The following is a 13,529-nucleotide window of genomic DNA, read 5'->3' on the forward strand; positions in this document are numbered from 1 at the left end:
GAAAAAAATCTATGTAGCTAGTGCTTAAGGTTTAAAGACTCCAGGATAAATATTAACAAAAACAAGTACATTTGTATACCAAAAGACCTGTATAAGAATGTACATGTCAAAATTTTTTGTACTAGGAAAGAAAAATAATTCAAATGTTCATTTGCAATAAAACAAATTATAGGCTACTCATTTAGTAGGGAATTATTTAGCAATGAAAAAGCTTAAATGAGTACTAAATGCAGTGTCATAAATAAATTTCACAAAGAATGTTGAAAGAAGGAAGCCAATAATAACAGAATAGATATTATATTGTTCCATTTTATAATTTCCAGAACAAGCAAAACTAATCTATGGTTACAGAGTCAGAATATAGGTTCCATTTGGTAGGGTAAGGTTTGGGAATGGAAACAAAGAAAGCTTTGGGAGGGCTGGTTATGTTTCATTTCTTGATTTGGATGATGACTCTGGATGCTCACTTTGTAAAAATACATGAAGTTGTACAATTTTGATTTGTTCCCTTTTCTGCATGTGTGCAATGTATATTTTAAGCATTACAAAAATGTTTGCTTAAAGCACAAAATGAAATGAAGCAAAAAGCTGCACAACTGAAGAAACAAAAACAGACTCATGGCCCAACATAGGTACTTACAAACTTCTAAGGTCAAAATACCTTTACTTAAGCTTCAAAATCGCATTTTGACCCCACCAAAAGTCCTTCCATACTCTTCCATATTCTTTTTTGTTGTGAAAATTTTATTCCCTTATTCTCACATTTTTTAGTCCAGTGAACCAAATTTTAGAGGTTTTGAGAGTGCAATAAATATAATCCTTTTTTCTACCAAAGTCTAGAACTAGTTGAGAAATAAGAATTAGGTAGGAAACGGACTTTGGCCCAGTGGTTAGGGCGTCTGTCTACCACATGGGAGGTCCGCGGTTCAAGCCCCGGGCCTCCTTGACCCGTGTGGAGCTGGCCCATGCGCAGTGCTGATGCGCGCAAGGAGTGCCCTGCTACACAGGGGTGTCCCCCGCGTAGGGGAGCCCCACGCGCAAGGAGTGCACCCATAAGGAGAGCTGCCCAGCGCGAAGGAGGGAGCAGCCTGCCGAGGAATGGCGCCGCCCACACTTCCCGTGCCGCTGACGACAACGACAACAGAGGCGGACAGAGAAACAAGACGCAGCAAATAGACACAGAGAACAGACAACCGGGGGGGAGGGGAATTAAATAAATAAAAATAAATCTTTAAAAAAAAAAAAAGAATTAGGTAAATGGAGAACAAAAATCACCTGTACTATGCATAAAACTGAGAAGATTGCCCTTTTATCTGAAGGCAAGTAAGTGTCCTCAATCTGAACTTTAGAATTAGCACCGCATCACAGGCAACCCTGCAGCACTGTAGGACTTCCTCACCAAAAGGGGCAGCAGATCCCTTTTCTCCAGGCCATGGAGCAGAGCAGATGCACAGAGTCCTCAAAAGAGGAGAGAACAGGGTGGGACAGTACATGCTCAGCTTCCTCTTCCAAACTCAACAGTCATTCTCCTGCAGAGAAGAGTTAGTGAGAGGGTAAAGAGGCCAAGAACGTTCTTTCTACTCTTTGGGTTCCCGCCCTATGAAAGGAAACTTAAAGAGTAGAGAAGAACAAGTCCCCATCTAAAATGAAACTGTTGCTCATTTCCTCCATTTGGCTTCACCAGACCACATTCTTTCTCATCTGCTTTACATCCATGTTTCTCAGCCTAACACTACTGATATTTATTATAAAGAAACCATGCCCAGCCTTTTACATTATTTAAATTGCAATCTGAATATTTTGGAGTAAGGAAAACATCATATATATCATGAGTTTATAAAACTAACGCAGGGTAATTTGATCTTCATTTAGGTCTTTTTTGGTTAAATAAATAGTCTTGCTTTAAATAGAGAATTTTCTTTTGGGAATAGATGTAGAGAAAAGGAGAAGAGGTAATAATCAATACTAACTTTTTTAAAAAGTGCTAATGCATTATTTTTAAAATCTTATTTCCTCTTTTCCTTTTTGGAGGGCACCCTTTATTTTTTAATTATTACTCTTTGTTATTCCTGAAAAAGAATTATTTAGATTTATCCCAGAGTTTGAAATAAACTGGAAAATTCTGAGGAAAAACAATAATTTTAAGAGAATCTTTACTCTTTTTAGTAAAGTTAGCTAAAAAACAAATGAAAAGAAAACCAAATTTACTAGTAAATGAAATTCAGTGTTGTTAGGGAGAAGACATTCCCAGAAAATCATTCTGTTGCCGAAGTCTTAGTTTTATGAATGCATTTTAAAATATAAGACAGAGATGTTTCAACACAGCATGATTATTTTTAAAAGTCTTTTCTTGTTGATTATTTTGTCTCTTAGGTAGAAACCGTTATTGCATAGATAAAAATTATGGTGGCACTCTTATTTTATGGGATAGAATTTTTGGTAAGTACAAAGTATGAAAATCAAAATATTAAATTAGCTCCTCTATTCACAGAAAGTCTAAGATAATACCCTTACTGTTTATTTTTCAGGAACATTTGAGGCAGAGAATGAAAAAATCGTGTATGGTTTAACACATCCCATTAATACATTTGAACCATTCAAAGTGCAGGTAATATTATTGATTTTATTCTTTCTGAATTTTTATCAATGCATAAATTTCATAGTAAGAGAAAAGTCAGTTCTTGGAAGGCAGAAGTACATTATGCCATCCTGAAGTTTATTTATTTTTAATATAAGAGAATTTGGAAATAATCCTGGCACTCAAAGGCTTGAACCAAATTAGGTAAAATATGTTTAAAAAGAACTCATGATAAAACTTTTAAAATATAGAGTGAAAAAAATAAAATAGAAGTGGCTCTTTAGCAAACATATTCTTTCTCAGAATAGACTTGATATAGATTCATGTATTCAGAAGGAGTAGTAGTAAAACGCATAATTTAGTTTGATCCCACAGTAAGAAAAATATTTCTTCAAGGCTGACTGTCTCTGGTTAGAAATTCAGGCTGAGCCTTTGCCCTATTCTTCTCAGACCTACATGTCAGGAGCTATTATGGATTGGTTAGGCCTGTACATTACCTCACCTGCAGAGACTTATTGGACTGGACCCGCTTTCTGTTAGACATGTGGTATCTGTTGTTCACTGGCCTCCCACGGTTGGCACTAGAGAAATGAGGAATGTCAGTGAAGCTCAGGTCCGTCAATGTTAGACCACCACAAATACTCCTGGGGTTGGTGTCTAGTAAACGAGAATAAAAAAAGAAGAATGCTTGAAGAGCTGAAGAGGTCTGTCAACAACAACCCTGTACAAGGGACTGGTTTTGGTGTTCAGTAAGTGAGGGAATTAGAGGTTTATGTTGGTTCTGTTTTGCAAAACTGCTTCTTCATATTTTCTCAGAAAATTGAGATAGTGAAATAATGACATTTATTGAACTCTTTCTACATGCAGGGAAATCCTAGGAGCTCAGCACAAAATATCTGATCCAACCATTATTAAAACCTTATGAGGTAGTGACTCATTTTGTCCCCCTTTTTTAGTGAATGAAACTAAGTTTCCCAGAATTCAAATAATTCACCTAAGGTCACACAGCCTGTCAGCTGCAAACTTCACTCAGGTGGGTTGCAGCCCAAGCCCAAGACTTGCTTAACTCCTGCTAACCCTTACACTGCGCTGCCTCTGTATAAAAGGTCTTCATAAATGATCTTCACTTTGAAAGTGAAAGGCATTTTTATGTCCACATACCTCAAAACAGAGAAAAGATGGTTATCTTTCTTCTCTTTTTTCTTCTCAACCACATGGAATGTCTCTCTCTTTATGAGTATATCTTGGTTTGGAATTACTAAGAACATGATATATACCTCAGGGGAATACCAGCATAAATGTTTCAGGGTACATTCTTAATCACAAACTTTGTAGAATCAAAAAAACAGCTTAGAAATAATATATTGAGAGCTCCTCGTTTTTTTACTCTATGTAGGCCTTGTCTCCATATGTGGAGATTCAAAAAGGAAATAGACAATTCAGCCATTGTCCTCCAGGATAGTGCTTTTCAGATTTAATGTGCATGTGAATCACTGGAGGATCTTGTTAAAGATTCTGTTCAGTAGATCTGAGGTCTGGTGTAAGATTTTGTGTTTCTAAGAAGCTCCCAGGTGATGCTGAAGCTGCTGATTCATGGAGGATTATTTGATTAGCAAGCCGTTGGGAGTCTACAGTATTGCTGAGGAAAAAGGAGTTCATGTTTGAGATAGAATAAGAGAGTGGAAACTTTGTAAAACATGAGCTGCACAAATATTTGGATGATTAGGATTTGGATAGGCACAATATTCAGACTATCATAGATATTTATGGGCTGCTGCTGGATCTGTGTTATTAATAAATTTAATTTTACAGGCCTCTACCCCCAGCTAAACATTTCCTTTATCATAGTAATTGTCAGAGTGTGACTAAGGGTTAGTCTTCTCTATGCTCACTTAAATGATCAGAAATGTGATACTTAGGAACTCCCAAACCTACAAAAGAATATACTTTCATTTGTGTACCTTTTATACAGCTAAATTTATCATCTACCTTCAGAGATATCAAAATCAACTTAGGATGGTCCCTGTGGATGGAATTTTCCCTCTTTTAGTCTTGGGCATAGACCATCCATTTTGCTCTCGTTTGGAATTCAGGAGTTTTAGGGCATTTGGGAACAAATAAGCAACCAAGTACTCCTTATTTTAAAATATTACCATGTTTTTCTTAGGGATTTGTGTAGAATCATGGAAATAAAATTGCAGCCAGTTTTCAATTTACATATAACTTTTCTGTATTTTTATTGCAAAGACCCAGAATAAGTTTCCATGTAATATTTTCTTAAAAATCTCTTCTGCCAGCTCCTACATTGATCTTAATTGCTTCAAATTCCTTATTGCAATACATAGAGCAAATCTTGAAAACATTTTCATATTCCTAGCAGTTTAAATTATCCAGGAGACAGTGAAAATACCAGCGAAAGCAAAAATTCTGAGAGAGCCAAAACATCTTTCTCCATTAATTTATTTTTATTTGGAATGCAATTGCATATTAATATACATTAATCTAATACAAAACATATATTCTCTCTATATATATATATTATAACCCAAACAATAAAATAAAACACTTAATTATTTGTGCTTAATCCTTTTAGTTCTGAGTTAGTCTTTTTGTAAATAAACTTTATTTTTGTTCTTCCTAGTTTCACCATTTATTTAACATTTGGACTACATTCTGGACCACACCTGGATTCTTCAATAAGTTTTCTGTCATAGTTAAAGGACCAGGATGGGGTCCTGGTAAACCAAGACTTGGACTGAGTGAAGAAATCCCAGAGGTAAATAGAGTTCACGGGATTGGTTATAGTGAGGATTATCAGGTTTACAGCCAGTCTACATATAGGCTGCCTTCATGCTAATTCAAGGCGTATTTGCATGTGGGGAAAGCTCCAGTCTATTCATTTTCACCATTTTTATCATCAGTACATATTGCTGAATCAATTCATACATTACTCTTCAAGGCAGGCTAAATCAGAACCATATTCTTCATCCATGAAAAAGAAGACTCCTAACTTTTAGACCTTTTCCTATCCAAATAATGAATATTAGAATCATTTTTAAGAAAAAAAAATAATATCAAAATTTTTCATTTATTTGTGCATGACTCTTCCTCACTTAGTATGAATTTCAATAAGAAGAATAGGCCAGGGAGCAAAATAAAGGAATGGCTTCTTTCTTGTATACCTAGGTCACTGGGAAAGAAGTGGCCTTCTCATCTTCAGCATCTCAACTATTAAAGATATATGGAATTGTACAGTTTGCTCTGATGCTAGTATTTTATGAAGACACCTTTGCAGATAAACCTGTAAGTGATGTTTATGTACAATGTTGTATAAGAAAATTATCTGTTGCTTGATTAGAAAATGAAAACACGCTCCCAAATTATGACTGTGCTCTATTCTCCTCTGTAATTTTCTACTTTAATTTTGTAAATATCTGCAATTACATGGGTAAATTAATTCTTCCAGGCTACTAAATGTAAATGAATTAATTATATCCAAAGCATTGCTATATAGAATGTTCATCAATGGTATGGTATTGACCTAAATGATATTAATATATTTGAAATTATTTGCCAGAAATAAATTGCACAACACTCACAATAAGTGTAATCCAGAATTCAGAATTAAATGTGTTAGAGAAAGCATAACTTATATCAATTTCAAAATATATAACTTCATTTAGAGAATACCCTGGTAGAATGACTTTCAGGAGTTTTCAACGTAAGGTTTACTTCATATATGAGTTACTTAGTGCTAATCTTGACAGCTGTCCCAGGGCATCTGATAATCCTTGTTGGTCAAGATATCAAAGAGACAAAACTGAATCTTCATAAGTGGGAAGTCAGATAAAAGACCTCAAATAAAACAACTGCAATAAAAAGGAAAACCCCTCAGTGAAAGTGAGGGAAAAGGAAAACAGAAAAACAAAAGAAAACAGAAAAACAAAAGCATGTGGAAGAAACTTACCTATTCTGGACTTGGCTTTGAGGAAATGGGGGGAAAGCTAACAAAAGTTTGACGTGGTCTTAGTTTATGTCTTAATTGTCTAAGAGAAGCATGTTCACATTATGCCTAGAACAACATCATTCAACCCAAGTCTCTCAGTATTTTCACAGGTGAAGTCTCAGTCTTTACGAACTTGAAGTTAAAAACCACAAAACATGCATCAGAAAAAAAAAAAACAGAATTAAACCCTCAAAGACAGCAGATATTATAAATTAATATAAGCAAACTATAAATAAGTAAATTTAGTATGTTTGAAAAAACAGAAGATGAAACAAAAGAAATTAAGAACACATCAAGAATCAAGAAAAAATAACCATCAAAAATGATGAGGCACATTTGGAAAATAATTAAATTGAACTTCTAGAAAACATAAATATAATAACTGAGATGAGGAAGCAAGAGAGTCCCATCCATCAGCCATATGGTATCGAGGCCCCTTCTCAATTAGAGTTGGAGTGGGCATCACCATCCTAGAATCCTCAGAATTGGGGAATAAAATATGGACTAGCGTGGACTTACTGGCATTCTACTATAGACTTACTGTGATTCTAGCAATGGAAGTAATTCCACCATTGATGGGGAGACAGTGACCACTTGAGGTCCTGCAGGCAGGGAGAGGAAGAAAGAAGTGTAATATGGGGGCATTTTCAGGATTTGGAATTGTCCTGAATGACATTGCAATGACAGATACAGGCCATTATATATCCTGAGGAACTCTAACTTAAATAGCAATTTAAGGACAACTGAAGAAGGAATTAGTAAATTAAAAAAATTGAGCAATGTGGCCTCTCTCTAAGCCAAACTCAGTATATAAAAGCACTACCTTCCCTCAGCATGAGACATGACTCCTGGGGATGAGCATCCCTGGCACCGAGGGATTACTACCAAGCACCAACTAGCAACTGGAAAAAGATCTTGAATAAAAGGGGGAAAGGTAAAGACAGATGAGTTTATATGGCTAAGAGACTTCAGAGTGAGTTGGAGGTCATCCCAGAGGTTACATTTATGTGCTTCTCAGCAAGATCTCATAAACTGTCAAAATAGATACTACCCCAAATAGTGGGGGTTCTGAGGGCTCTGGAGACACCCAGGTCCTATGGTCATGGCAGATAGCTCTGGAATTTGGTGCTTGCCAGTGGGCCCTACTTTGGAGTTTGTGCTCCTGAATGTGGTGGAAGTGGACTCAGTTGTGACTTCTCTACATGTGCCTCTTCTGTCACTTCTATTTGAACCTAGAGTTGGTGCTGTAGTTGGTAGGTATATGTCCAAGAGACTTGAATCTTTGGGCTGTCCATGTGCCAGCTGGGCCCTGAGCTTCAGCAGAGTTGCAACACCTACTCTCCAGTTCAAGGGACTCACCCAGGAAAACTAACAAGGAGGTAAGGATAGACAAACTCCATACCAATGAACTGAGAGAGTCTACAACTGCAAACAAAAGATTATATATCCTGCCATAACCTGCAGAATTGAGTGGGAAAGAGTGTAAACTACAATGTAAACTATAATCCAGTCTTAATGGCAATGCTCCAAATGTGTTCATCAATTGCAATGAATGTAACATACTAATGAAAGAAGTTATTAATGTGGGGAGGGGTGGGAGGTGTGGGGATTGGAACATATAGGAATCCCTTATATATTTGTGTGTAACATTTTGTGTAATCTAAGTATCTTTTTTTAATAGTATTTTAAAAAATATTAACATTAAAAAAAAGTTTGAGCTAAGAATGTTTTCCATTACACAGTGCTAAAAGAATAGATAAAAATATGACATAAAAATTATCTCCAAACATGAAGAATACTGTGTAAAAGTCTAAACAATAATATGAAGCAAGCATCCAGAAAAAAACGTAAATGAATACAAATAGAATAAATGGACAGTCAATTCAGCAAACTACATTACCTTTTTTTAAAGAACAAGAGTAACTATCGACAGGCATTCATTCATCCACAAAGTAATAGAAATCAATTAATAATATGTGCAAAAAATGGATCAGCTATAGGATTATTGTAAATAAACCCTATGGGATTATTTTTATTAGATACCAATATGGGAATCAATCCTATGGGATTATTTCCAATAATTAGATACTGCTATAATATTCTCAATATAACAATTCTTCTGTAACAATTCCATATGTTCCACATGGTTTATATACTGAATGCAAAAATTCCCAGAATTCTCCCCAGCACTTCCATTCATGTCTCATTTTTCAAAATTAACTCACATGTCCATGATAAGCCAGTAACTAGCACCAACTCATGAATTAACCATGAATGAATTATAGCAAGCATGATTCATGCCCCCAGGATAAGAGAGGGTTCCCCTCTGAGCACATTCCTACCCCATACCTGGACAAAATAAGGGTAGTATTAATACATAAGAAATGCATGATAGTTCCAGAGTGGGAAACCAATAATGTATGCAACAGTGTGTTCTTCTAAATGAAACAGTTTACAGAAAGTTTTTATAGATTATGGGATAATATATTTTTAAAAGCTGTATCAATTTTTAACATTATTTAAAGACTTTAGTGATGATGTTGTACATATTTATTTGTGTTTTTGCATTTAAAGTTAGTAACCACCGTATATTAATACATATAGTGACTCCAATTTTGCATAGACAACCTCACACATGTTTTTTGTCTACCCACTATTAAAAACAAAAACTACAGGGAAACATGAAATAGACTTCCTTATTGTAGCAGAAAACTATTATTTCAATTCCACTTTCCATTTTGTGGGGTGGAAATAAGAACCAGGGAGAGATGTGACCAGAAATATCTTGAGAACATAATTTGGAAAAATGCTCCCTTATGGTTTGTTCTTTCATATATATGCTTCAAGTAATGATGAAACCAATTCCACATTGCAACAGATTTGTTTAACTTTACCCCAAAAGAGACAAAATTTAAACTCAAGAGTTTATTTCAGGAGAAAGTTTTTCATAAAAATAGCATGATGCGCTGCTCTAAGCAGTGCACATGTAGGCATCAAGGTACCATAATTGGTTAAGCTTAATTAGTTGCTTAATCATCTCCCCAAGTATTGAAAAATTATCCGTCACCGATAATCTGATTGCTTAATAACTTATCTTAATTTGTTCACCAAAAATTTAACTAGAATGTGGATGCATTAATAGAGTTTATCTCATTGATTGAGGTCAAAAGAAAAGCTAGGTCAGCTACATCTAAGTGTCTAACTCTGAAAATACTGATCAAAGTTGAGTACATTTTATATTTATTGATTTTTTATTGTACAAAATAAAATCTCTAAATAAATTTAATTAATAGAGTTGAAAATGGAAATTTACACATTTTAAGTTATGTGAACCCCAGTTTTGATTTTGAAATAGAAAGCTTTAATTTAATTCATCAAGAGATTTGAATGTCAGGGTATCTGTGAGTGAGTAAAAATGTAGCCTAGACAACTTGTATAGTAAAAGATATGACTTAACATACATGTCTAAGAGCATGGTTTTCACAAGATTTAAAAATTTCCATAAAAATTCTTTATGAAAAATTGATGTAGATATATTGACAAAAAAAATATTAAGTGTTGAAACCCTTTTCCAACTGAAAGTAGATTTGGAGACAACTTCATTCCTGACACTAATTTTGAAAGAAGCATTTGCTTTTTTCCCACACTATTATCTTCCCTAAAAACATGCTGGATGTCTAGGAAGAAAGGTTGCTTATTTGCAGAATTCTATAGTGAGTTTTTAGTCTCAGGGATTTTTAAAAGCATATAAAGACATTAAAATCCAACAGCAATATTTTTTTTCCAGATTCATTGCAGCCAATAATCACATAGAAAAGTTGTGGCTGACTTGTAATTGAGGACCCTGCTGTGGTCTCACAGTCATTTCTGTTTATGCATATACCAAAGTAGATAAATACTTACTTGTTTTACGTGTGCAAACTCTGTATAAATAACTTTGAGAGTCAAAAAAGCAATATGATGTCCACCACAAAGGTGTAAAAGCACATTCCTTTCTTAGGGAAACTAGCAATGCATACATTTAAATATATCATGCTTAGTTTAGTGATATGACCCCACAGACTTTCATGTTGATCTTGGTTTAGTAATGCCTGGGAAATTAATTCCTCAGCTGCAGGGTCTACTTCATGGGGTGATATCATAAGTACACGTTTGAAATGCTAATATGGACTGTACTAGCATGTTTTCAAAGTAAAACTGAAAAGGCAGCACTCTCCTTTTAAATAGCAAACACACATAAAACAGTTTGAATATTTAACAAGGTTTTGTAGAGTGTATCCTAATGTTAACAACAAATATGTTTTTACACAGATTATTTGATGATATATTTCAAGTTCGGGCATGTGTATATACCCAGTACAGATTTGGAAACAGATTTTTACAGTTCGAATCTCTTTGATGCTATACTCTTCAAAACACTCTGGGCACTACAATTTGAAACTAATGTTATTATGTTAACATGTTTTAAGAGACCCTTTGAAAAAATCAACATACTTAGATGTACTCTCATAGCATTGATTGTCATTTGCACAAATTAGATCTAGCACAGACCCTACAATATGAAACCCCTCAAATTAATAGCCAGTGTGTACTGTTGCTCTCTAGTGTGGCCATTGGGATTTCATTTAATTTCCTAAACGTTTTAGGTGGTAACTGAAGTAATATGAGAAAAAGAAATGTAAACCAAAATGAGCATCAATTATAATGGGAAGTCATAAAATAAATGGAATAAATGCTTAGTAATGGTGGGGTATTAGCAATAGCTTCCTATCTAATAACTATAGCTTCAGAAATTTAGAAAAGTGATCATTGTTTACTATGAAAAATATAATTTTTATGTACTACATTGAAATAAAATAACAAAGTAGAAAATTACACATTTGTGATTTAGATCAAATAATGAAAATAATAATTGTGAAATTAAATATATATCTTTATATCATTAGTCCTGTCCCTCCATTTGCACATCAGACAGCTCTTTTAATATAACAAAAAAAAACAAGCATACATTTCTTGTAATTTGAATTGAGATCTCATTTTGATTTATTAAATACATGCAAAAAATAAACATCTAAATTCAGTTTTGGAAACCCAAAATCAAAATACATAGTTCTTAGAAATCATATTTCTTTATTAGAAATAAGGTTTGTATCCTTATTAGATATAATTCTTGTACACTCACACACTCCCTAGAAGCCTGCCTCAGGTCACGCCATCCTGCATGCCCCCCACATCTAACATCCTAAACCAGAAACCCTCCACTGCCATAATTACCAAAACAACATTCCCAACATTGTAGTTTCAAGAGTGTTCATCTTGTCATAGTGTGTTGTATCAGTGGGTGGAGACTCACATAATGAGTGGGAAGGTGTTGGACTCCCATCCTGGGAGTCACTACCTTCTCAAATAGAGGGGCAGGGGTCTCTTGAGAGCATAGGTAGTGCCTAATAGGAGAGGACAGGTCGGTATGTCAAGCCCTCAGTGTTGTTGCAAGTGACTATATCTTGATCTTCAAGGGGTGAAACTCGATGGTTGCTGTGGTTCCCCAAGGAAGGTAGAAAAAGAAATATAATAGAACATGGGGGCATTTTTGGGGTGATGGAAGTGTTCTACATGATCTTGCAATGATGGATACAGGCCATTTTAAATTTCATTAAAATTTATAAGTGTATGGTCCAAATATAAACCATAAGGTAAATTGTTAGCTATGGTTGGTAGTGATGCTTCAATATTTGTACATCAGTTGTAACAAAGTTACCATACACATGTAAAATGTTATTAATAGGGGAAAAAGGAAAAGGGAGAAGCTGTTGGGTATATAGGAATCCCCTATATTCTGTACATGACTTTTCTGTAACCTAAAGCTTCTTTGAAGACACTGGGAGAATAAATGGGAGAAAATGTCACTGTATAAATAAGATAACATCTTACAATGATAAAAGACATGTCAAAAATTTTTTATTTTATTTTATTTTTTTATTATTTCAAATTTATTTTCAAATCTTTTGTACTTTGTTATTTTTAAAATTGTCATTGTTATTTCATTTTCTAGTTGATTGCATTTAGTTATTTTGTTGGTTTCAGTTTTTCTTAAAAGCTTCACTTTATTTATTTCTTCGTCTCCATTGTTTGCACTTATCTGCTCTCTGTTTCTACTCTCTTTGTCCATTCATTGTGCACTCTCTGTGTCTGCTCATCTTCTCTTTAGGAGGAACTGGAACTGAACCCAGGACCTCCCATGTGGGAATGAGTTGCTCAATCACTTGAGCCACCTGTGTTCCCCCTTGCTTCATTTTTGAAGAAGTTTTGGATCACAGAAGGGTTACAATTGTGGCAGGGGAGGATCATTGGTGTGGGGTGTCAGTGATGGGGGAACATGGGAAGAGGTTCACCTGGGGCATACCTATAAGGCATATGAATGTGTTCAATAATTCATGAGGCATTGTCATGGTGGATGGAGATTCACACAATAACAGAAAAAATATTGAATTCTTATGCTGGAGAGCTCTGCCACATTCTCCAGTGGGACAGCAAGAATCCCCTGAGTACAGGGGCAGTGACTAGTGAAGGAGCATGGACCACTGATGGGCCCTTGATATTAATGACTGTACTTATGAACCTTTACTTGAAAGTCGAAATTTAGCTTAGTATTATAAGGTGCCTAAGAGTTACCTCCTGAGAGCCTCATTGTTCGTCAAATGTGGCCTCTCTCTAAGCCAAACACAGCATATAAATGCATTACCTTCCCCTCAGTGTAGGACATGACTCCCAGGGATGAGCCTCCCTGGCACCAAGGGATTACTACCAAGCACCAACTAACAATGCAACTGGAAAAAGACCTTGACCAAAAGGGGAAAAGGGGAAAATAAAAAATGAGTTTATCTGGCTAAGAGACTTCAAAGTGAGTCAGGAGGTCATTCCAGAGGTCACACTAATACATGTCTC

General features: G+C 35.1%; 1 protein-coding gene across 2 annotated transcripts in view; it reads left to right on the forward strand.

Moving 5' to 3' along the window:
• AGMO (alkylglycerol monooxygenase) overlaps positions 1 to 13,529 on the forward strand; it is a 371,907-nt gene that overhangs the window by 190,701 nt on the left and 167,677 nt on the right. For both annotated transcript variants that reach the window (XM_058296924.2, XM_058296925.2), the window contains exons 7-10: positions 2,374 to 2,439; positions 2,529 to 2,608; positions 5,220 to 5,354; positions 5,765 to 5,881. In XM_058296924.2, coding sequence (XP_058152907.1) covers positions 2,374 to 2,439; positions 2,529 to 2,608; positions 5,220 to 5,354; positions 5,765 to 5,881 — 398 coding nt within the window. The remainder of the gene's footprint in view (positions 1 to 2,373; positions 2,440 to 2,528; positions 2,609 to 5,219; positions 5,355 to 5,764; positions 5,882 to 13,529) is intronic.

The sequence above is a fragment of the Dasypus novemcinctus genome, chromosome 5 (genome assembly GCF_030445035.2).
Source record: "Dasypus novemcinctus isolate mDasNov1 chromosome 5, mDasNov1.1.hap2, whole genome shotgun sequence".
Lineage (NCBI taxonomy): Eukaryota > Metazoa > Chordata > Mammalia > Cingulata > Dasypodidae > Dasypus > Dasypus novemcinctus.